We start from the raw sequence: 26885 nt of genomic DNA on the forward strand, positions 1-26885 counted from the left end.
ACACTCCCACCAACAATGCAGTAGGGTTCCCTTCTGTCCACATCCCCTCCAGCATCTGTTGTTATTAGAGTTCTTGATTATAGCCATTCTAACTGGGGTAAGGTGGTATCTCAATGTTGTTTTGATTTGCATTTCTTTTATGGCTAGGGAGTTTGAGCAAAATGGTCAGATAAGTTGATGTTAGGTGAAATGAACCCCAAGATGAGGACTCAATGGTTTTTCTTTCTTGCTATTGCTTCTAACATAGTTATAAGATGATTTCTTTGTTGCTTTGTATGTCCCTCCCCCCATGGTATAACCCCTGTTTTCACTGTATTTGATGTTGGTATAATTTGTGGAGGGGTAGGGAAAAAACAAATTGTTTAAATAGGGATACAGGTGGATCCATTGCAACAATGAGATGTATAAGACATTATGTCAAAAAAGGAACTTTATAACTTTGGGGGGGCAGAGAGGCTGGGGGGAATGGGAGGGCAGAGAGGCAGGGATGGTAAGGGGGAACAAAGGAGGAGGCAACAATGCTTGACAAGAAATGTACCTTGCTCATGTAATTTTAACCCCTCTATATGGTATTTTCACAATAAAAAAATTTAAAAAATAAAAAAAACAAAATCTCAAAAGCATCCATGCATCTTGTTCCCTGATAAGAAGCAAGGCAGTGGTATGTGTGTGTGTGTGTGTGTGTATGTCTGTGTGTGTGTGTGTGTGTGTGTGTGTATGTGTGTTTGTGCCAGTACTGGGGTTTGAACTCTCTTCTAGTTTTTTGGTAGTTAATTATAGATAAGAATTTCACATGGCTTTGAACCACCATCTTCAGATCTCAGCCTCCTTAGTAGCTAGAATTAGGGATGTGAGCCACCAGCATCCATCTAAAGCAAGGCTATTTTATTTTTATTGACATTATTTTACTGTAAAGTTTAAATCCCTTAAAAATATTGTATATACATATATATAGATATATGTATAGTTCCAAAATAGTTCTAAGGTGATTGTTTGCAATAGCTCCTCACTGCTATTATCACTTTTTCTTTGGTTCCTTGACACTATTTTACAAAAAATAAATGGAAATGGCTTATCTAATCTAAGATCGTTCCTTAGAAAATAATGTTCCCTCACCTCTTTACCGTATTTTAAAAAGTAACAATTATCTTTCATTTAAATGAACAACTCCATTTTAGTTTTCAAGTGAAAATTTGAATCCATATAAATTCCATAAACTCAAGATTATGCTATGAACCAAACATTTCTACAGAGAAATGGGGGAATGTTGACAAAATCCTCAATTTCCTACTTCCCGTCTGATTTCTTTCTTAATGATTTGCTTTACACAGTGAAGCACATGCGTGTTCCAACGATGAGATGATTAAAATTCAAAATCACTCCTCTTTCTGTACAGTTAAATTTTCGAGGACCTTACTAAGCATGAGAAATATGCATAATAACCCTTTGCTGTCAACTTTGGAGCAGAACAAGACAAACGTACCAGGCGATTTCAGAACATTCCATGTCTGTGCAGTTCTCTGGAGTTCGCCGAGTGCATTCAATGCAGTGCAGCTGGTGAGCAGTAGCTTTCCCAGCAGTTCCCAGCCGGGAAGCAGTGACCCTGTGGGCTGAGGTACGAGGTCAAGCTCACTGGACAGCAGTGTTGTGTGCCATCAGAAATGCAGTGAACCTAATCGGGGAGTGACCTGACCTCAGAAAGAGGATTCTATAGATGGGGATACCCATCTAGAACTCCCACAAACATGCATTTTTAATTCCCAGAATCAAAAGCTGTCAATACCAGCTGCATAGCTCACGTGCTTGGCTCTTCTCCCTGGAATATACACTCTTTACCTAAAGTGTGTATGGTGTGTATGGGTGGGGGGATATATTTCAATAACAGTAGATAATCTCAGAACTCGGATGCTACTTTACCAATAACACAGAGGACTAGCATACTCTATAAATTGTTAAAATTACTCTGACTTAAATACTAACTGCTTCTGTATAAATGTAGTCTTAAAATTTATGTTATTCAAAGCCAGGCACCAGTGACTCACATCTGTAATAATAGCTACTCAGGAGGCTGAGATCTGAGGATTGTGGCTAAAAGCCAGACCAGGCAGAAAAGTCCCCATGAGATTCTTATCTCCAATTAACTGCCACAAAGCTATAAGTGGCACTGTGGCTCAAAGTGGTAGAGTGCCAGCCTTAAGCAAAAAAGAGCTCAGGGACAGTGGCCAGGCCCTGAGTTCAAGTCCCCCAAGAGACCAACAAAAATAATAAAGAATGAATTATTTTATTCAATAAATAGCTACATAATATCCTTACCAACATTGCCACCTAAAGCGTAGTCAAAATTTTAAAGGAAAACTGGTAAGCAAATAGAATAAGTTTCTGGTTCCAGATACTTCATAATTGTAATTATCCCAACATTAATGAACACTGAATTAGAGCTTTTAGCACTATACAAACATAAAAGCTCTGCCTTTTCCAGATCTCTCTTCCAGATGTCTGGAAGGTCAAGGTTGAAGGCCAGCTTGGGCAAAAACTTTATGAGACCTCTCATATTCCATCTCAACTAGCAGCTGGGTACAATGGTACCACATCTTCATGTCATGCCAAGTAGATGGGAGTCTACAAATAGGAAGATTGGGGTCAAGACAAACCTGGGCATAAGTGTGAGACCCTATTCCCCAAATAAAATAAAAAGGTATGTTAATATGCTTCAAGAGGTAGAATGACAGTAATTCCTGTACTGGGAAATGCTTGGGAGGTTAATCTAGACTACATGCTAAGTAGCATTGATATGTGGCAGTCAGCTACAAGCTATAGGCAATGTAAAGAGATCCTAAAATGGAGAGTAAGATCACAGGGCCTCTTATAGAAAGCGTTGTAATTAAGCTTTCCCACCTGGCCAGACAGACAGACCATTAGCTATCACAAGATGAACCTGAGTATTCCACCTACCTAAGATTAATGCTAGGCTTTGTTCTAGCCTAAAGTGGAACAACCAATAGTGCTAAAACAGCAAACCTTCAACTTACCTATGCCCTGGATGGCAAATATAATTCAGTAAACCTTTCCCACTCTTACAACAATGACTTCCCCCTTGGTTCAAGGTCCTGAGAAGGAAATTAATGCTCCTGAGCCATTCTCCCCTGTAGTCACTTCATGGCCATCTTGGAATCCAGAAAGACCATTTGCCAGGTGTCAATGATTCCAAATTATAACTCGGTCTCTCCTGAGCAATAGAGGTACAGACCCCAACTCCACCTCTGACCGGCTCTCAACCTGCCTGTATTTGGGAACTGTTTTAACTATGCCTACCTTTTCAGCTCCTGCCAATTTCCCATTATTTTACCTAAGGCCAATGTCTATACCCCAGAGGATGGCTGAAGATGATTGAATGTGCCATCTTTCCATAGCAATCTCTCTTTCCATGTCATCTCTCTTCTCTGTTGCATTTCTTAACTAATAAACTCACTTATCTATTTCACCATGTTCAAGGATCAAGATGAGCAGCGTTAACTTTCTAGTAACAAGATCAAAGAGCCCAAACTATGCAATTAGCAGAAGAAGGCAGTCAGACTACAGTCTGTGGAGCTGGGGCCCTGTCTGTTCATTCCCACCCTGCTTTCTAGTGCATTCTTATCTCCTTAACCTGACAGTAAAATAAGCCAAGCCTTTATTGACAACTAACCCCAGTGCTCCACAAATACTCATTAGCCCAGACACACTATGGCATTCTAATTTGCCTTCAACTCTTTTGTCATCCAGGGTCTGAAACAACAGTCTTATATAAAACTTTCCAGGGAGCCCTACAGCTGTTTCTATAAAAGCAAGAACGAAGCCAAGTGACTCAGTCACATGGCATCTGCCTACCATTCCCTGGGGCACTTTTACTGTTAATATGGTTACAGACAGTCTCAGTGAGTATAGACATAACAAGTTCATTAGGATGTTTGAAAAGTCTTCCTGGATTAGTAAAATTGGTTGTTTACTGTATTTCAAAGCAACCTACACTGAAATTCAGAACCTAGGGCTGGGGAGGTATTCTCTTTAACATTCATTGGTTATTTTTAACATGAAAAGACAGACCACAAAAATGCTTTACAGAATTTATGGACAACTTTTCATGGTAAATGTGTGTGTGGTAAAGAAAAAAATAAACTTAAAGAGGTGACTTTAGTATTTTCCCACCCAGCACTACTTTCACACTAAGGCCAGGGGTTTAAAAAGTGCCAAAGACACAGACAAGAGAATGACCACACAGCCCTTTGTCTCCTAACCATCTTGTTAATGCCTGCCCCTTCCATATCCTGTGTCTTTAGTGTAGTTTTTACTCATTTTTTTAATTTAAAAGATAAATTGATTTTTAAAAATCTTAGCAATAAGCCATATTTATTTCATTTTGTTATTAATATGGAGTTTCTCTAAGATAAGCAATTTTTAAGTTGAGTAAAAAGTAATAATTCAATCAACAGATAGGTGATAGATCTTTAACACTTTAACACTTTTTTTAACACTTTATTTAACATAGAGAAAAAAGTAATGTCTGCTCAAGAGGAAACCAGTTGTCCTTAAGATCATTTTTTTTAACTGAAAAATTGTTTTTCAGTATTCAGTATTGAGCATCTTAAGAAGGTTATAAAGACATGTTTCAAACATTCAACATCAAATACTTAGTAGTAACAGCTGGGCTATTTAACTTATGAAAAAAAAACCTTGGTTTCAAAGATTTTGTTTGTCATGAAGACTTCTCAAGTTTTTAAAGGTAAATAATTTCAAAAGATCCTCATTATTAATGAAATTCTTAAAAGTTCAAATGTAAATGGGAATAATCTTAACAGAAATGACATTTTATAATCTTTGTATATGCGTGCTTGTGTGTGTATGTGTATGTGTCAGGGGGAGAGAGCATTTTTGCTCAAGGCTAGCACTCCACAGCTCCTCTTCCAGCTTTTTGCTGATTAATTGACAAGAGTCACATAGATTTTCCTGATTGGGCTGGCTTCATACCACAATCCTCAGATCTCAGCTAGGATTACAGGTGTGAGCCACCAGCATCAAGCTGCCCAGCTAGATGTTTAAATATTTTTTAATCTAAATTTTATTATAAAGGTGATGTACAGAGGGGTTGCAGTTACATGAATCAGATAATGAGTACATTTCTTTTTGCACAGTATCCCCCCTCCATGTTTTTAAATCTTATACAAGGATGTAGGTGGATTGCCTGTTTTGGAGAGACCACTTCTGAAGCTCATGGACTTCTCCCAAGAGGTACATTTTTAATACATAAAATAAAATACAAGCCAGTGCAGTTGGCTCACACCTGTAATCCTAGCTACTCAGGAGGCTGAGATCTGAGGATTACATTTCAAAGCTAACCTAGGCAGAAAAAATTGATGAGACTCTTACCTCCAATAAACTACTCAGAGAAACTAGAAGTGGCATTGTGGCTCAAGTGGTAGAATGCTCACCTTGAGCAAAAGAAGCTCAGAAACAGCACCCAGGCCCAGAGTTCAAGCCTCACAACCAACAAACAAAAAAAAAGAAGTATTACAATAAAAACCAATTCTATTAAAATGCAATTAGCTAAATCTATTTTAAGAAATATGACAAATATGAGCTTCTCAATTAACTCATAAAATAATGTTATTGAACTACCAATCTAATAGCTGTCATAATTTCTAGTAGTGGTGAACTTAAATGACATTTTTGAGGCTATCCACAATAAGTACATTGTGACCTGAAAAGTCAAAAGTACTGCTCATGACTTTGTCAATTGCTTTCACAATTACAGGAAATAACACATTTTAGTTAAGAGGTTAGTGAAAATAAAGTTGTAATTTTCCCAATCAAGTTTGTGACTTTCAGAATTTCTATCCTTACAATTAAAAGCATAGAGGAAGTTTAGAAGTCAAACTAGCTTGTCATAGATGCATTATTAATTCACTACACCACATACCCTACAAAGGTACTACAAAGCAGAATTTCCAACAACAAAAAAAAAAGCTCACTGAAAGGAAACATCTGGTTGAAAATTCATCTCAGTTCATTATGTGAGTGAGTGACAGCTGTCAAGGATATTGCAGTGTAGATACTGAACGTACTCCACGGAAGCGAAGTAGGTGTTTCTAGATATTTAAAAATTCAAAACACCACACAGGACATTTTGTCCTATGTAGTTAGCCCCTTAAATTCTATCGTTTAATAATTCAAATTTAAAGATGTGTTTTTGCTTTTCCCTCCATGTTTGCACTTTGTTATTTTAGCAGGACTAACTAATGTTTTAATGGTTTAATTTCCAATTCAGATTGTTAAATGCAACCCATATGTAAGGACGCCACATGTAGACACACTCAGCTAAGTACCCAGGGTTCATCAACCTCACCTCCCGCAACAGCCAGCCAGGGGAAATGGTGACTAAAACAGCTACTGTCTAAAAGATAAGATGGCATCTCAGATCATCAGAATCTTAAGGGACCCCAGAAGGGCCACTTTATCTAAATTTCATTTTACAAAAGAAGAACCAGTGAGAAATTAAGAGATTTGCTGTGTACCCTGGTTAACCGTGGAAAAGCAAAGATGAGATCCAAGAGTTAAAGGAACCCTCTCTCTCTTCCTGACTCTATGTCTTTCTAAGTACAGTAGGGCAGACTATTATTCACAGCTTCACTTCCCAAAGTTTCGTTACTGGAGGTGTGTACCTCAATCCAAAATCCCGTATTTTGGGAGGGAGCACAGTCATGTAACTTTTATTAGCACATAATTGTTAAAGTTGTTCTCCTTTGTTAGAGTTTACTGTTAATCTCTTCCTGGAAGTCATTAATACAGGCAACTTTATCACAGATGGAGTTCAAAAGTTTACATGTGGAACACAGTGTATATAGAGACTTTGGTACTATCTATAGTTTTAGGCATTCTGAGAGAATCCTGGCACACATCCCCCATGGATAAGGGGCTAGGGGTGGGGGTGGGGTAATCATGCTGTCATAACCTCGGATTGCAGACCATGAGAAATACATCTGGTAGACATTTTTTTTTTGTTTCCAAACAGGCAAGTTACAAAACTTTAATGTTTAGTCACATCTCTAAATAGGCCCTGAGAAAATATTACTGGATAAATAATTTTTTGAATATGTTTTTTCCAAAAACAAATTTATTCAGTGTTAATTCCAATGGTTAAAAATTCAGTAAAACTGTTAAATTTAATTTTACTTTTAATGACTTTTTAATGACTTTTTCTGATTGTTAAGAAAATACTATGGAGCTAGGCATAATAATAGATGCCCACAATTCCAGCCACTAAAGGGGGTTGTGGTTTCAAGCAGGAAACAAAAACCAAGAGACCCTAACAGAAAAATAACTAAAGCAAAGTGACTGGGTCTGTAGCTCAAGTGGCAGAGCACCTGCCTGGCCAGTGCAATGCCCTAAGTTTAAACCTAATACCATCAAAAAAAGAAAAGAAAGAAAAGAAAAGAAGGATATGTGTTTATTATAATAAATTTTCAAAAATACAAGGAAAGATGGAAAAGAAAATAACTAGCCAGCCATATCCCTGGAGTCAAAAATAATACTGGCAATATTTCAAGCTATTTCTTTCCAGATATATTTGCACTCTGAATAGTTATATAAATACATACTAACATTTAAGATCATGTAAATTTTTATGTAATAATGTTAGTTGAATAATTAATATTATATGTGTTATTATTAATATTAACAAGTATTATTAACATTAACAATGTTAATTGTGAAATTATTAATTTAATAGTTAATTTAATTATTAATGTAATAATGTTACTTTTAATACAAGTTTATGATTGTGTAAATTCTATATCCTGCCTTTTCTCATAACATTATACCATTTGAATTGAAATTTCTAAACCATCCTTAGTGTAAACGTCTATGTAGCAGAGCACCAGTGGCTCATACCTGTAATCTTAGCATCTTAGGAAGCTGAAATCTCAGGATTGCCGTTCCAAGTCAGCCCATGCAGCAAAATCCATGAAATTCTTATCTCCAATTAATCACCAAAAAAGCCAGAGGTGAAGCTGAAGCTCAAGTGATAGAGCGTGAGCCTTGAACAGAAAACCTCAGTGACAATGTCCAGGCCCTGACGTCAAGCCCCAAAAAATCTATGAGGGGGCTGGAAAAGTGGCTCAGTGGTTAGAGTACTTGCCTTGCATGCATGAGGTCCTGGGTTTGATTCCTCAGCACCACATAAGCAGAAAAAGCTGAAAGTGGTGCTGTGGCTAAAGTGGTAGAGGGATAGCCTTCAGCTGAAAAGCTGAGAGACAGTGCCCAGGCCCAGAGGTCAGACCCCACGACCGGAAAAAAAAAATCTATGACAATATTACAGAAATAAAGGCAAAGACAATCAATAAGACAATCTCATAATCTTTGAAAGTATCATATAATTTCTACTATATCATGAAACTAATTGATTAAAATGTTTAAAAACAAACACAGGAATGTATATTTACACGATTAGGAGATGGAGATGTGGGTCAGGTAGTAAAACACCTGCCTAGCAAGCTTGAGGCCCTGAGTTCAATCCCTGGTATTGTCACCTCAAACCCATATATTTACAAGATAATCTTTTGAAAAACTAAATTCCAAGTGGTGAAAATGGTTAAATGCATAATATCACAAGAAATAAGATAAATGAAAATTCAAAGAAATTATACCTATAACTAGTAAATGCAGGAAATTTAAAAAGTTGTTATAGTAATACATACTGAAAGTGTTCTGTAAGGTCAAGGATGAATATAGTAGTTGATTCACATAGTTAGTGCCTGACATGCTGCATGTGTCATTATGTATTTATTGAGTGAATAAATAGAAGCAAATTTGCTAGCATATAACAAGGCATCTAGGTATGATTATATCTTTTTACTGATAATCTTTCTTTAGGGAATATATACAATATATACTCTAAGTTAGGGACCATAGTTTTCTTAAAAAGGAAAAACTGACCAAAATTAATTGTACAAGATTAATAGAATGGTTAAGTATGTGGTTCTACAGAGCTATAAATATCTAACTTTCACAATAATTTCAAAACTATAGGAAAAAGCATGATTATTTTTCCTGTTAGACAAATTTATTACCTTTACTAAGTTATATAAAATACGGATGTACTTAATACCTTGCTATATTTTATTTCATTGTTTTAATGAAATGATTTTAATTTTTAATTTGAAGAAAATCTTTTTAAATTGAAGAAACCAGTTTTGAAGAGCAATTTGTTTATTCATCCATTCAAATCAACACATATAACTTGTGCATATTTACCATGCACAATCAAATGTCCAGAAGCTTAAATTAATATACTATTATCTTCCTTCCAAAACATATTATTATATTCAACCAGAAGTAGGCTTTTGTTTGTCATCAAACAAAACTACCCATCTATTTGTCCTCATACAGCACAGAACAGTCAGGATTTCCTTTGATAAGCATGAAAATGGCGAGATAAAACAGGCATGACTTTTTGTTTTTCTTAGTACCATGATTTAATCTCTGTCTCTCTGTCTCTGTTTCTGTCTCTCTTGCACACACACACACACCATACAGACTTGTGTCTCAAAGTGGTAACCCTTCAATAAACAACAGAATTCATCATACCTCTATAAGCTCCGATGGCTCACTTCCTTCTTCCACCACAATGAGTTGAGATCTTCCTTTTCGTTCATTGTCCCTAATACCAGTGGCAACCTGGCTGGCTTTCAGACGTTCATATTTATTGCATGCGGAGCCACACCACTGATAAATTTCCTAAAAGAAAGAGACAGACCTTTTGACTCAAATGTGGAGGAGAGTCAGGCTCAGTGTAGTACATATTTGGGGTTATTAGGAAAACAAGTAAACAGGTATGAAGAAGAACATTAAAATTAGCTACTACTGAGGCATATATGAATGAACATATTTAAATTATATCTCATTCTGCCTCCTATTGATTGGCTAAAGAAGATTTTAATGAAAGAATCCAAAAACAGCTCTCAGTAGTCTTCGTGTAGTATGTAACTTACTAGTTACAATTTATAAAAGTAAGTTAATATGAATTACTTAAATTTAAAATAATAACTCAAGAATATTTCAGAAAGGTACTTAAAGTCTGTTACAGTAATTTATTTTTGTTTTGCTTATTTATTCATTATTATTACTTTTTTATTTAGCAGTACTCAGGTTATAAACACAGAGCTTTGAGCTTATTGGACAGGCACTTTACCACCTGAGCCATGCCTGGAGCTGCTGTTTTTGCTCTGGCAATTTTAAAAGAAATAGTCTAACTTTTTTTTTTGCAGGTCTGGCAGGCCAGTGGCTTTATTTATACCTGCTACTATAAGTAGGATGATGGGCTTGTGACACCACACTCAACTGTTTCTGCTGAGATGGGATCTCTTGAACTTTTTTGCCCATACTGGCCTGGAACTGCAATCCTCTCAATCTCAACCACTTGAGTAGCTAAGATTACAGATGTGAGCCACCAGGGACTGGCAAGGTAATATGTTCCTGATGGTATAAAAAATGATATAACACTTTAAAAAATGGTCCTGGGGCTTGAACACAGAGCCTAGGCTCGGTCCCTGAGCCTCTCTGTGCTCAAGACTAGAGCTCTACTGTTTGAGTCACAGTACCATGTCTAGCTTTTTCTGAGTGTTTACTGGAGATAAGAGTCTTATAGACTTTAATGTCTGGGCTGGCTTTAAACTGTGATCCTCAGATCTCAGTCTCCTGAGTAGATAGGATTATAGACAAGAGTCACCTGCACCAGTTTTGATATAACACATTTTTAAAGCAATCTGTTCATTAATTCATTCAAATCAACAAACACAAGTTGTGCATATTTATAACATACAATCACATGTTTTGACATATGTAAATATACATGGTATATATGTATATATATTGTCTGTATCATATATGTATTATATGTATATACACATTGTTGAATGGCTGAATCTAAATAACTAAGGTATCTAAAATAACTTTTTATGAAAAGCAATAAAAAATGTTAAGGCCTTTGACCCAGGAATATTACTATAGAGAGCTCATTTTAATAAGTTATTCATAAGTAGTAGAAAAAGTCACATGTACAAGTATTTCTATTGCTGCATGACTATATTAGTAAATCAAAAGAAATACATGAATTGTTCAACAATAGGAAAACAGTTATATACATTATAATACATAGAATATTGGATAATTAACACTACAATTATATTTTAACATAAAAATACAGAAAAGCAGAAACAGCAATCTGATATATTATAAAGATGTTAATGGTACCCCAATTGAGTGAGGTATGAGGCTGGCATTAACCTATAAAAGCTTTTCTTCCGGACAGTCTAGCACCAAATCAACCAATTAAGTATGATTCAAGCACCAGGAATTTCTAGGAGTTTATCCTACAGAAAGATTCAAGCATGGGCAACAAAGAAACCAAACTAAAGAAATGTCCTCTAACAGAAGGATAACTGTATAAATATTGCACAGAAACTTGTAGATCCCTCTTCAGAGAATAAAGATTGAGGGAAATGCTTTAACACTGATGTCAAGAATTAGCTAAAATATGCCATCAAGAATAAAATGAAGTCAGAGAATAGCATTGTTATATTCAAGCAGAAACCAAAAAAAGCTATGTTTGCAGAAAGAAAGTCAAAGCTACATAACTTTAACAGATATAGGGGCATGGCTATTCAGAAATAAAATTTCCACAATGTCACCTTCATTTAGTAGGCAATTATTATAAGGCAGATGCTGGGATTACAAAAGTGAACAAGGGAAAACTAGCTATGATAGACTAACACATAGATAACATTGAGATTCAACACCGGCGATGTGGCTAACAGAGAAATTAATTGAGAAAAGATGAACCCAGGGCTGTCACCTTCTGAGAATGTGACAATTCTTTAAAAAAAAAAAAAAGAACAAATATATTAGTAACGATAAAACTGAAGCGCTGTTTTTTTCTCTAACCACAAGATATTTTCAATCCAGAATTGTTTCTTCATGCAAAAAGAATTTACTGTGTGTCTAAAATGGGGCAGGTTCTCTTGTGGGTTCCTTTGAACAATGTAGTCTTGCAACCATCTCTCTGACCTCTTACTTCTCCTTAGTCCCCTTTAAGAATAAAGTATACATTTTAGAAATTCAAACATTCAAAAAATAACATTGAAAGGACCATGCCTTGTAGTCACTTTCATATTTGATTGTGATTTAATGACTCAATAGGGTCAAGATGTATTTCTATTTCTAAGAGATTAGTGAATATCATTTCTTTTATAACTTCTCTGGCATCTTGGCATTGCAATGTGAATCTCATATGGGGAGGCCATTTCCTTCAATCCCATGCCAACATCCACAGTTACAAAATGTGAAAATTAATGATTTACAAGACTAGCCAAGTATTAGGCACTGAGCACTAAAGTCAGGGGAGTAGGAAGGTGATTTTTCTTAATATGCAGAGAGTGAGCCCTACCCTTAGGGACTCCCAGGTGTGTTCTGGGTAACTGATTATTGAAAACTCTCCAGAGCATTCAAACAGCATTAGAACCACAATTGGTCAATCACCTTGGGGAACACACAGCAGGTTTTAACTTTCCTAACCCTAGTTGAAGATATTTTATAAATAACTGTTTTCGATGAGAAAGCAAATTAATAGTGATGTTTTATATTAAAGGAAAATAAAGAATAGGTTAGAAGTCAGCTCTTTAGGTTTCTAGTATTATCAGTTTTCCCATGACTGATTTCCTCTACATTTATATAATCATCTAACGTGGTTATGTTCTCATTACCTTAGTTTTAGAAGTGATTTCTCATCTACTTCAAAGACAATATATAAAATCACACTAAACTTTATTAGCATCTATAAAATATTATGGGAGCTTAGTAAAATGTAATATATTTTATCATTATAATTATAATAATTATTATTTATTATAAAAACTCATGTTAGTCTGTAGATTCTAAACTATTCTCCTTATTACTTTGTTCTGGAAAAACTTCTGTTCAGATCAATTCATACTTAGATTCAATTATAGAAAATATTCCTCACCATTGCTCAGAGACCACAGTTTCTACTCTTAATAGAGTAAAAAAATACATAGGCAATCCTCATAGAAAGACAAAACTTTTAAAAATGAAGGTTTCCTTTAAACTCAGAGATGACTGAGTCACAAAAATTGTCAGAGAAAACTTCTAATTTGGTATTTTAAAATGAATGATTTGTGGTATGCTTTACTGTCTTCATGTTTCCACTTCACTTTGTGCTAGAGGTTAATTCAGATAAGAAACACAATTAAAACAGCATTTTTATGACTATAAATAATCAAAAGTCAACGTTGTTTGAAGAGGCACATTAATTAAAACACTCCCATTTAACCTAATTAACTTTCTATGCAAAATCTTATTCATTGATGGTAGCAGCACATTACAACTTCCCTTAAAAAGTCTAAGCCAAATTTTGGAATTCACTAAAATTAAATAGTTTATATTCTGCTCTGTGTGGATGATATGCTTATAACCTCTCCTTTTAACAGAGCTCTACTGTGTTGAAATAAGTGTGCACAGTAAGTACTATTAATAAACTTTACTGCCCAACACTTACTCTATTCAAAGGTAGTTGCTTTAGGCCACTTTTAACCACTCACTGCACAGGGAAACTTTGTATTCAATTGGCACCAGGCTTGAAAAATCCTCTAATTCAACTTACTCTGTTTTTCAGAAAGAGTGGGCTTTAAAGAGAACTAAAACAAAAAGTCCGAATTAATATGGAAGGTTAATATGCTTTATTATAACAAAAATGTTGCTATCATCTAAATTACTTTATTTATAATACTTTCATTGGATTTAGCTGGAAAACCTTTCCTCCATTTGATTTAATTGTACTACACATTAAAGCAAACAAGACTATTTTGCTTTCTATGATCAAAGGCACTTAGCAACTCAATACTATATGTCATATTTCTTTGTGGAAGAGATATAAAAATAACCTCCTACAAAGATGTAAGTATCAATTTAATTTAGAATGTTCACTTAAATTTCTGGCAAAACATATTGCCTATGCACACCCTCTAATAGAAATTTGTGGATCCATCTTAGCTATTAAAGAAAAACAAAATGACTCTTCATAATTGGGAAAGGAAAAAAATAAGGACATAAAAGCAACCTGTTACTAGCAATTGGACCAGTTTAGTAGTATCAAGAAATAAAGGCAAGGGAGTTACAATTATAGAAACAACCACATTGGAGGAGGGGAGACCTACTTACTGTTAGTTTCAAAAACCAGTGGTTTCTAGAACTTCCTTTGAACTCTGTGACCAAAGTTAATAAGTAAAACATGAAAGTGCAGCAAAACATCATTTGAGGACAGGAAGTAAGAAGAAAAAAATAAAACAATGCTCAATGATGCCCTTGAAGAGAAGCAAGATTTCTAGAAGCTGAGTTTGAGAGGGTACATGGAACAGCCCATATGATGCTGACTCACAGCTTGCATAACGAATTCAACAGAGCCCCGCTACCCTCGGTCCCTTTTCTGCTATTCGAAATCTAATGTTTTTAAAGATAATTGTAGAGACCAGATTTCCTCTTTCTTATTTCTACTGGCCTTGTTTTTACTATGTTTAGGTTTTTTCTTAGGACTAACCAACCAAATAAAGAAACTAATTAATATAATCCTTTTCTCTAAGCTTAAAAATTATCATGGTTCTTGAGATACTTTTAGGAGTTTATCTTTCTCATTTAAAAATTTTTCAACATGACTTCTTTAGTATTTGGATAAACAGATGTTTGTTTATATCTTATTTTTTTGTTTCCTCAAAGCAACTTAATTCAATGCTAATGACATACACACACACACACACACACACACACACACACACACACACACACACCTCTAAATAATGGACGGAAACAAATGGTGCGAATGTGCAAGAAGTCTTCATGACCAGAAAGTAACTGCATCAGAACATGGATAAAGCCATGATAACAGAAAGGAAAACTGAGAGATGTTTCGAAGGATAAAGCCTTTGTGACTGGGTGATAGTGACAGGCTGTGCACTGGAGGAACAGGAAAGGCGAAACAACGCGGACAATTCTAGCTTGGCAGCTGGCAGTGATGCCATTCATTGGTATCAGGTAAACATTTTTAGAAGGCTCTCTTCCTAGCACCAGTGGCAGTAGGTGAAACTATGTTCTCTGTACTAGTCCAAGTGTTTAGCAAATCAAAGAAGTTTACAACCATAATTAGCTTCATAAGAAAAGAGCCTTGCTTTGGAATGAGGACAAATTTATCCAACATTAGTTTTAAAACTAAGCAGTTTCAATCATAGCACAGACAAAAGTCTGAAAGCCAGCATCGTTTTAATGTAAAAGAAACAACTTTGTTATATTAAAGTGCTGTGCCTTTTGTTTTTATTTATTTATTTTTTGGTGGGGAATGAGCAAGACTGCTGTCTAAAAAGTTGATTTTCCAAAAAAAATTCTAACTATATTATATATATATATATATATATATACATATTCTAACAAAGCAATACATTCAGCTGAATTTTACTGTTAAAGGACACTGCCAAACCTGTCTCTATTATGATTCAACAAGTAAATACACTTTCAAATTAAAACAAAAAACAGAAAGTTGGCTTTGGATATCAAAGACCAGAGTCTTGGCCTTAGGTGTTAGGGTGTGTGGCAGGAACCACAAGAATATAAAATGATGTAAGACTGGTTTGTCTTCAAGTCCCAAAAGGAAAAAATAAGTAGATGAAGAAAACTAGGAAATTTGAGCAAGAAAAGCAACAAACCTTTGAGAGGATCTCAGTACACTTTCTCTCTGATTAATTTCTCATTGCCATGGTTTGGGTCATTGCTCTCAGCCCTTGTTATGCAGGTGGCAGAATTTAAGAGTCGGGCCTGGAAGGAAGTCTTTTTCCAACTGGAGGTTGCAGAGCCCTGCACCTTTGAAGAGGATATGGGGATCCCAGCCCCTCCTCTTGCTTGCTCTTTTGACTTTCCAGATGCCAGGAGACAAGTGGCTTCCTCTACTCCCACCACTATGTACTGCCTCACAAGGCCTTGAAGCACCCGGGTCAACCAACCATGTACTGAACCTATGAGCCAAAGTAAACATATACAATTTTTCATTTGCTTTAGGGGGTTTGTTCACAGTCACACAAAGCTGACTAACTTCATGAATCACATGGCCACCCATGAACCTGAGCATTCAAGCAGAAATCACTGTGGCAATGATTCATTCAGGCCAATGGGCACCAGTAGTACAGTGTGAACACAGTGGCCTCACATTCCAGTGTGGCACAAGGAAAGCAAAGTGTCTAGGAGAGTGTGAGAGGCTAAAAGAGCCAGGAAAGGTCTTGCAGTTGGTAAAAGGGAATAATGTCAGAGCACCAAAATGAGGCCAGATATATTCTCTAACAAATGTCAGAGAAAGAAAGCCAAAGCTCAAGCTTGAGCAGAAGTGGAATGGCTGTGTTTCAATTGAGAGGAAAGGTGAGTGAAGCTAAGCCCGACGCTTCCATTCCCAGCTTTTCCCCACCTCAAGCCACATTATTACATGTGCATGCCCAGCACTGAAGGCACAGACAAGGGGATGGGTGAAGCAAGCGTGAATTGCTTAAATAGCTGCTCAAATTCACCTTACTTAGAATGGAAACTAGAGTTCAACATGTTAATCTAAACAAGGCAGATTCATAAACACAAATACGGCAGGCATTCACTCATACACATGATCTTCCTTTGAAAGATTTTGGTCGAGGTAAGAGGCCAATGAGAGAAGAGAAGAGGGACAAGAGAGAGTAATGAGAGGACAAATATAATCAAAGTTATTATACACATATACAAAAATGACACACTAAGACATCATGTCAATTATGCCAACAATTAATATGTACCAATAAAAATGAATTTAAAAATCATCTTAGTAGGGCAAAAATACTTTTAGTTTTATACTTCCTACTGTGAATATAGGAACTTGAAAATAGACTCAGGTTGAGTTACATATGAAAAAGAAAATCTCATCTCTGGACACAGGACCACAGGAGATTGGGTGCTATGTGCTGCATACGTAAACATTTGCTGAATGACTACAGGTTCTTGTCCTTACAACTAGGACCACTGAATGAGTAAGGCTTAATAAATGACCAGATGGGAAATGTGACAAAGACAGAGAAGCAAATCTCTGAGTAGTGACAAGAAAGTTAAATATACACCTGACATCACAGGTATGAGACACAAGACAGAAAAACTAAAGAGAGAAGTCAAGAAATAAATTATAAAGAAAACAACAGCAGAACTTCAAACTTTAGCATGAGATGATATTACATGCTTTGGAGAGAAATGTGTCACAGAAGAGGAGAGAACTTTAGGCAAAAGAAGCCATCCCACAAAACCAAGGACACCCAGAAGCAATGTGTCATTCACAGGTAATAAGATGGTATCAATGGAGAGGAAAGATCCAGGAAGGATGCAAGTTACTTAGGAAACAAAAACATGGACTAAGGTAGTGGTTAAGTGAAAGTGGAGATGGGGGAGAGAGTACCGGGGTAGCTCCTGGATTGGGTGGTGTTCGAGGGCCCAAGTGAGCAATAATTCTATTAATAAGATAAAGGCAATATGGGGGAAAATGGTTTTGAAATGAGAGAGTTAAGCTAAGGAGCTCATTAAAAAATGAGCTTGAAGGTCTCAGAGTCTATGTAATGAAATATCTTGGAGACAGTCTGAAATATTGACCTTGAGCTCAGACCAGAGGTCTGACTTGAACTGTGAAATTGAGATTTGCTCTGGAGGAGCAAATGATTAAAAGGATAGAATCCTGTCATTCTCTCTCTCTCTCTCTCTCTCTCTCTCTCTCTCTCTCACACACACACACACACACACACACACACACACACACATACAAAGGAATAAACTGACCAAGGAAGAATGAGAAAAACTGGTTTGAAAAGGAAGAAAAGGGGAAGAAAAACTAAAGGAGGGAAGCTGACAACAGAAACAATCCAATGTCCACTGCAGCACTGAGTGGACAGTAATGAAGGTGTCGGTTGGGTGCAGCCGTAGTCGCTGATCACAGCAGCAGAAATAGTTACGAAGGAATGGTGGCAGCGAAAGGTAGGCACCGCAGGCTGGTCTGGCAGCTGGCAAATTAGGAAGTGAAGGCTGCTTTTTCAGCGCAATTGAACAACGGGGAAGGGGTGATAGCCAGGAAGGCAGGGTGGGCAACGCTGAATAACTGACCCAACAAGTCAACCAGGAAACAGAATGTGTAGCATATCAGGATTAGTTAACTGACCACAGGAATCTCTACTCCTGGGAGGCCTAATTCTCTACTCATGATTGACATATTTCTAAAAGCTAAACTCAGGTGCCAAACCTTAAGAATACAGACTGCTACATTACCATTTACATTCTGTAGTAACTGGTGCTTGACTGTAGCATTTCAAGATGTGATTTTATTCATTGTTTTTTAATTTCTCCAAGTTCTTCATCTCTTTAAAGGGTAGCAGGAAAATAATGACTCATATATTCCCTAACATTAAAATACATTTTTTCCAAATTACTTTTTGAAAAGTTCAGTGAATTACATAGAGCCAAGCCATGTTCCATATTATTTTCTAATGATATACTAAAGTAATATATGTAGGCCATTCTGTAAAACATCTGTGATTTTCTTTATTTTTCATAATGATTAAAGTATGATTTCTTGCCTTAGGTAGAGAAAACTACATTGTCAAACATAGGAACTATCTGCAATATTCTAAAATCATGTTAAAGAGCAAATGTTTCTAGGGAATATGAACACCCTCTTGCTTATCATGACAGCTGACTTTCCTTGAACATTACAAAAGTAAGGGATTTAGAGTCTATCCATAACCTTAGGTTACATGCAGAACCTTTATTTGAGTAACAACTTTTGGTATTTAACCTATATTTTTCATACCTGGGTAAATAAACTAATTTCATTGGCTTAATTGTATGCCCACTAATGCAGAAGATGGTCTTTTTAAAAGTACCTATGTCTGCCAGTAAAATACTGGAGTTTTCCAGGCACTGGTGGCTTACACTTGTAATCTTAGCTACTCAGGAGGTTGAGATCTAAGGATCACAGTTCAAAGCCAGCCCATGCAGGAAGTCCATGAGACTTTTAAATTAACCTGCAAAAACCCAGAAGTAGAGCTGTGGCTCAAGTGGTAGAGCACTAGTCTTGAGCAAAAAAAAAGCTCAGTGACAGCACCAGGCCCTGAGTTCAAGCCCCAGGACTACATGCACTCACCCCCACCCCCAAACCCTACTCCAACATTGTAGTTCAGAAGATCTTGTTCCAATTTTTATTGGGCTACACACCCAAAAAATAAAGTTATCAAGATAATGACAAGTTCTTATCATCATTTGGAAACTTTTGGCAACATATCAACTAGTTAAAAGTTACTAACACAGCCAGTAGCTCACAGTTGTAATCCTAGCTACTCAGGAGGCTGAGATATAAGGATCATGGTTCAAAGCCAGCCCAGGCAGGAAAGTCCGTTAGTTTCTTATCTCCATGGACTATCAAAAGCCAGAAGTGGAACTATGGCTCAAGTGGTAGAGTGCTAGTCTTGAGTATAAAAGCTCAGGGACAGTGCCCAGGCCCTGAGTTCAAGCCCCAGGACCAACAACACACATAAACACACACACACACACACAATTACTACAATACTAACACAATCACCACAGTATCCCTTTATAGATGTAGGAAACATCCATACTATAAGAGATTCCTAAACACAAGGGCCTTTGCAACAAACTCATTCCAAGTCTGTGAGCAAGAGAAAACTTGCCTTATTAAAGATAATTAAAACTACTACTTTCAGTAGAATCTCATCCAAATTCAGCCTCATGAATTCTGAATTCAGCTGGTTTCTGAAAAGGTAACACAAGACATCTGCTACTTCATTCTATCTCATACAGACCAGTTCAGCTTTAGGCAATGAAAAGATGGTGACCTAGGAATGGAACAACCCAGATCCTCCCACAGCAAGCCGTTCATTCCACAGCTGTCCACATGAGTCACCTGCACACACCTGCAGAGACTTTTGTTCCATTTTCAAACAGGAATGACAACTGTCATTTCCCAGATGTGATCATGGGTGTAATGAGTGCCAATCACAGTGAGCTTAGGCTAGAGGTGGCATCAGAAACCAGGATCAAGATGTCAAAGAATGAGGAAGCCAAGAATACAGAGGTTAATGATCTACCACCTGTCAAAGAGTTCATAATCAGGAAGCAGGATTGGAAGTTATTCATAGTAACTATACAGATTACTGCATTTGCATTGCAATTACATTATACAGAAAAAGATTTCCAAAAAAGAAAGCCTTGAAAGTAATGACAATGATGAGTTATCTTATCATTGGAAAGTCATCATTGGAAAGTGGCTCTGCAGATCTACCAATCAGATACCTACCTTTATAGATAACAACTTTGTTTTATATTGAAAAAAGAAAGTCATTTTATATGTAAAGACACTATAAATTAGAAAGGGTTTTAAAATGGAAGTGGTAAAAAAATAAAAGTTGTTATAAACAATATTGTACACGGGCTCTGTGAGAGAGCTTCAATGGTGTTTTGGAACCACGTGGCTATACTGCAGGGTATTAATTGGCATTAAATAACTATTTTTGATGTGAGGTAAAGAAAGGGTGGGATAGTAGCTGTTTTGTGCCTAAGTCTGAAAATCAGGGTTCAAATCCGGTTAGAAAAGTTTTTAAAGTGGAAAGGGACTTTCTCGTGAAATTTACTGTAAGATTCAAGACAAAAACATTCTATGAGCTGATGTGTATTGTCTTGAGCATTCATGTTATTGTGATCTCAATTGCACATACAACTTGATGTGATCCAAAAGTTAGACTATATATTAGTGGTAACACAACACACATATACTCTAACTTAGAGAAACTGATGGATCTTATAACTTGGAGTTATGCAGTTAAAAAAATTAATATTGGTTAATATTAATTAATAGAACTGACTGTAAATCTCCATTTTCAGAATCTGTACTCTGTCCTTCCTTTGTCTATAGAATAGATCCCTTGGGCTCTTTCTACAGCTTTATCCCAAAATACTGCCCAAAGAAATATAATAAAAATTTAATTTAAAAATTAAAACAAAAAAATAGCTTAGAGGAGAATCAGAAACAGATATGCCTAGAGTATATTTCCTATTTCACTACTTATTCTCTATGCAATGTTGAGCAAGATCAAGCCCTCCTATATCTCATGCTAACTGAAACAAGGCAGGTCAGGTCAAGTCTCTGTATACTTCTTGGCTCACAAATGTAAGAAATGACTAGTAGAGTGTTGATGCAAAGATATGATATGAATGAGGATCATGGGAGAGTAAGTGGAAGCCAAACAAGCCTGCCTTTCTTTCCTTGCCACATGATTTTTCAGTAGCAGGAAATTCCCTTCATTTCTACATGTGTTGAAGACAATATTTAAAATTTCCTACTGGGGGTCTAATACAAGGCCTACAATACTTCTTTGTCATGATGATAATAGTTGAGAATTGTAGCTGATATCAGAGGGGTCAGTCTTCCTGCAAGAAAATTGAAGTCAATACAGTACACCATTGCCCATGCCATTAAGATGATACTTGATATTTATACTTGGTTTTTTTTCCCTAATAACCTTAAGTTAATTGAAAACTATGAGGGCTGGAAGCGCTCAGTGGTAGAGCGCTTGCCTTGCATGCCTGAGGCCCTGGGTTCGATTCCCCAGCACCACATAAGCAAAAAGAAAAAAAAAGCCGGAAGTGGCATTGTGGCTCAAGTGGTAGAGCGCTAGCCTTGAGCTGAAGAGCTGAGGGACAGCGCCCAGGCCCAGAGTTCAGGCCCCACGACCTGACCAAAAAACAAAAAAATGAAAACTATGAAATAGTGGGTACACATACATACACACAAACACACACACACATGCCTTTTGTGTATATGTTAAAAATATTCCTCCAAAAATTTTCAGCCAAAAGTTTAGATTCATCCTATGCCCATTTTAAGTTCTAAAACCTTTGATTATTGATGGAATCCATGGAAGCCACATTTTCTCACACACAATTATAGACAAAAACAAACCAAAACAACTAGCGGAAGTTCTGTGCAGAGTGAAGGGGAAATATGCTAAGAATTATTCAATTTCTGTTCTATGGTAGGAAGACTTAAATCACTATTCTATTCAACTTACCAGAGAACATGGAAACTTTGAAGTCTCGCTTTAATGTGTCATTTAAATACTTGCCAAACCCTCTTTCAAAGCATGGAGAAATTGTGATTATCACCAATGACATATCAATGTGCATTTGACCCGATATGAAAACATGGCTGTGTGTGTCTACAGAACTTACGGTGCCAAGGTCTATGATGAAGCAGTCGCCCTTGTTAAAACTGTCCCAGCTGAGAGGAACTTCCGTGGCCCTGACCACTCTCCGTCCCTTCACATGTAGGAGCCTCTTAGCTGAAAGGTCATTGGTGAGAACATGGTTGAATCCAGATGCCACGCCTCCAGCCTGACCAGTGAGAAGAAGCACAACCCAAAACAAACAGAAAGAAAAAAAACCTGATGAAGTTGCAAAGTAGAAACAGCAAAGCATAATATCACAAGTGTTTATGCTAGCACACTGCCGGTGAGGTCAGCATAAAATAGCCATGCAAAGTTAAGTATGTGGAGAGAGGAAAGATGGGTGAATGTACTCATTAATATTCAGTGTGCATATGTGAAAATGAAGGGGCTGGGAGAGGGGGAGGAGAACAATGGGAGAACTGACATTGGTCAAGATGCATTGTGCTCATAAATTGACATGTCAAATTGAAACCCTCTGTACAACTAGAGGTAAATTTTTTTGGGGGGGTGTCTGGTGGTGGGGCCTGAACTGTGGGCCTGGGCGCTGTCCCTCAGCTCTTCAGCTCAAGGCTAGCGCTCTACCACTTGAGTCACAGCACCACTTCCAGTTTTGTTTTTCTGCTTATGTGGTGCTGAGGAATCGAACCCAGGGCCTCATGCATGCAAGGCAAGCGCTCTACCACTGAGCAACCTTCCCAGCCCCAACTAGAGGTAAATTTTAGAAAATTAAGTTACATATGGAGAGAATTCCTCAGCAAATTAACGGGTTTGTTCTCTTTCTTCTTCCTATTTTAATAACGATTTCAAATTGGAAATATTTACTAAAAAGCTTTCAGTGTAGAAGAGCTTGATGCAGAAACAAACAAGAGAAAGCAATAAGTTGCCCTTTGGGAGAATAATAACTCCCCAGCATTCATCATAGAGAAGGAAAAGGTTTCAGACAAGGAGACAGACAGGAAACAGACAGAGGTAACAAGCACAAAGAGCATCAGAGAACAGGTCTCCAATGTTACAGTACTGACAGGGAAGGGGACAAAGGTTGTCAGGGATGATTGGTCCTAAGTAGGGTCCTCACTTCTGCATGAAAAATATCAAACATTTTCCAGTAAGCAGAACTGAGCAAATATGCTGTATGTATTTTTCCTTAAGTTAGAAAAGAGGAAGTATCTTCACAGTATATAGCTAACAAAAACTAAACAGAAGAGCACCAAATTTGGAAGATGATGAAGAAAAAGTATTAACTGTGTCAGATGCATCTAATTACACTGTTTCAAATCATCTATTTTTTCATTTTTTCTGATTTGTTATTGGCAACCTTATCTGTGTTTCCACAATTATTGTGAGATTATATGCATAATTGATAGTATAAACAAAACTCTGACATTGTTAGATCAAACTCTTTACTACTGTCTTACTATTACTATCTTCCTTATTATTTTCTTACTGTTACTCCCTACAGTAATATGAAGGTAGATTAGTTATATTGTCATCTATATATACAGCCTTGAGATATATGTAATTATTAGCATATTCTTTAAATGCACATTAACTTTAAATGTCTACTATTCTCCAGGAAAGGATTTTATAAATAGAAAGGATTTATGAGAATAGGTTAAATTTTGATTCAGGATAACTATAACATTAAGTCATATATAAATATATATATTTTTCTCAGTCCATATTTCTCTATAGAATGATCTAAATATTATACAAAAATAAATTTTTACATAGTACTATTTACAACTATTTCTTTTATTTGTTTATGTATATGGCTAAGATGTCCCAGCCTACCAAGTTCATTCATCTTTTTACATAAGTAGAAATATATTGTGATCTAATTATTTTAATATAGTCAGTGATTCAGTGATCTGAACTGTTATAAAGCATACACTCAGATTAAGTATGTATATATATACATATATATCTCTAACCTCATAGAACAAAACATTAGGTTTTTATTTTTTTATAAAGCTGCTGTACAGAGGGGTTACAGTTACATGACTAAGGTAATAAGTACATTTCTTGTCGAGCATTGTTATCCCCCTCCTTTGTTTTTCTCCTACTATCTATCTCTTCCCTCCCCCACCCCCCACTCCCCTCCAAAGTTGTGAAGTTCATTTCCAACATAGTCTTGTGACTCTCATTGTTGCAATTTTAACACTATTATTAAAAATAAACGTGTCTAATATTTAATGCCATAAATACACTAAAGAAAAACTATAGCATATACATGTGTAACAGACATCAAGTAATTCTTCCGTGAATACTATTTGAACTAACACTAGAAGTTTTCTGCCTTCACAAGGCAGAGTCAAAATAAAGTGGATGGCCCTCTACACCAGTGGCACTATAAATATAGGTTTGCCAGCTGACAGATGGCTGCTATCTATAATCATGGCTCAGGGCAGGAAATTGTTGAGCCTGGAGAAAAGTATGTCAGCCTGAAATTAAACATAAGGAGCAACGGTAAGTAGTGTCTCTGACCCCCTCTTCGCCTCCCAAATGTGCTCAGAGGGAAATAACACAAGTTGATCAAAGGAGACAGGGGACACTCAACCTTTCCTAACTGAACCTGCACATGAAATATGGCTTTTAATGTAATTTTTGAGGATTTGATAGTAACAGGTTTGCCAAATTTTCTCTGTTCCAAACAGACTGTTTTATAAAGTAAAACTGGGATTGGGGACTAAGAATGTAACTTAATTTAGGGAATGGAGACATTGCTCAGTGGTTGAGTGTTTGACTATCATGCAAAACGCCTTATGTCGGATCCCTCTACCATGAAAATAAATAAATAAAAATGTTCTCGGACCCCTGAATCATTTATCTATGTTGAGACCATCAGAGTATAATGATGATCACCCTAGCATTAGGGGGTCAGAATCTAGACATCACCACTTTGGTAAGTTAGTTACCTCCTTAAGGTGGGCTTTATTTATCTTCATAGCAACTGATCACATGTATATTTATATGGATGGAGGTAATATAGGAAGTGATTTCCATATTCCAGGGATAGAACTCAGTGTGATAAGATCACCTTGGCTGCTCTGAGTTGTCCGTTACCACTGTGTCCACATTTCTTATGGAGTACTGTTACAACTGCTCACATTCATATGAGTACAGTGTCACTAATGATAAGATAGACAACTGATTTTCTTGTTGCTAAATGTAACATCCATTTGCAAATGTATATAAAAATGCTTATTTGTGGTGGTTTTGATATTAGTAATTACAAGATCATTGTCTAGTAACAGTGAAATTACTTTTTGTCCCATCTACTTTTGAACATGTGTCAAATTTTGATTTCAAAGGCCCTGTGAACAATCAACAAAGTGAATGTCATAAATCTTTACTGATTATGCACTGTGTCAATAATTAGTTGCCCTATTTCATTCATAATTCACACACCACCTGTGAGAGGAGGCTGCTGTAGTTCCCATTATCCATGAGGGAACCAAGGACAAGAAAGCTAGAACACATACACAAAGATCCACAAGTCACGAAATGACTTCACCATTAGAGAATGTCATAGCACCTGCTGCTCAGGGCTATGACCCTCATGTAAAATGTTGGCAGGTTTCAGGATCATTTGACATGAACAAGGAGAATGCAAATGAATAAAGTAAAATGAGAAGTATTAGTCTTAGGAGAGGTGGTTCATATCCATTAGGAGTGGACAGTGAAGGGGGCAGAGTGTTGGGAATATAGAGTGTCTCTGCCTTTGAAAAGGCTTGTTCTTATAGGGCAATCCTGACATTTCAAGTAGACAGGCACATATGTGGGAGACCTGGGGAGATGGGGTTGTGATAGCAAGGGCAGACCAGTCTACAAATCTCACTGAGAACATTCCAAGAACAAACAAATAAACTATCCTTTAGTAGAGGTTGTCATTAAGATACAGTACTTTTAACTATTTTTCTATGTTAATATAGTTTATTTTTTATGATTTTGTTTATTATCTGCAGAAGTAAATTGTTTCACACCAATATACACCAGTTGTGTGGGGTCCAGTTCATCTGAGTCTATGTGGTTGAACCTCACATATTTTCCACTCAGTGTTTTTCTTTGTATTGTTCCAAAGATCAAACCATATTATTGGGGAAATGTGTTCTCTGTAGCTATTGAAGTTGTAATTGATATAAAACCTGTATTTAAGTATTCCAAAGCAATTGAGAGTCTCAAGAATTGGGTTTCTGGCTGTAAATTCAGAAACTTTGTTGAATGGCAGAAATGAAAAATGTCAAGATAGAAGTTGCCAATATTAAGTTGCTGAATAACTTTACAAAATAAGAAAGGGATTTCTTGTGAAACAACAACTAAACAACTAAAAGCTCTTCTCAGAAATTAAGTAACCAAATAAATGAAGTCAGAATATTTCCTACATCACATCATACATTCTACAGCATTTGTTGAATACCCACTCTTAAGTCTGGCAGTTGTGCGGATGAACTAATGAACAAAACAAGAAGAAGGAGGAGGAGGAGGAGGAGGAAGGAGGAGGAGGAGGAG

General features: G+C 36.5%; 1 protein-coding gene across 1 annotated transcript in view; it reads right to left on the minus strand.

Moving 5' to 3' along the window:
• Scin (scinderin) overlaps nt 1–26885 on the minus strand; it is an 83459-nt gene that overhangs the window by 48300 nt on the left and 8274 nt on the right. Inside the window, exons 3-4 of the mRNA XM_013023992.1 lie at nt 22381–22542; nt 9619–9768 (exon numbers count right to left, since the gene is read on the minus strand). Of these exons, the coding sequence (XP_012879446.1) occupies nt 9619–9768; nt 22381–22542 (312 nt within the window). The remainder of the gene's footprint in view (nt 1–9618; nt 9769–22380; nt 22543–26885) is intronic.

The sequence above is a fragment of the Dipodomys ordii genome, unplaced genomic scaffold (genome assembly GCF_000151885.1).
Source record: "Dipodomys ordii isolate 6190 unplaced genomic scaffold, Dord_2.0 Scaffold72, whole genome shotgun sequence".
In the NCBI taxonomy this organism is placed as follows: Eukaryota; Metazoa; Chordata; class Mammalia; order Rodentia; family Heteromyidae; genus Dipodomys; species Dipodomys ordii.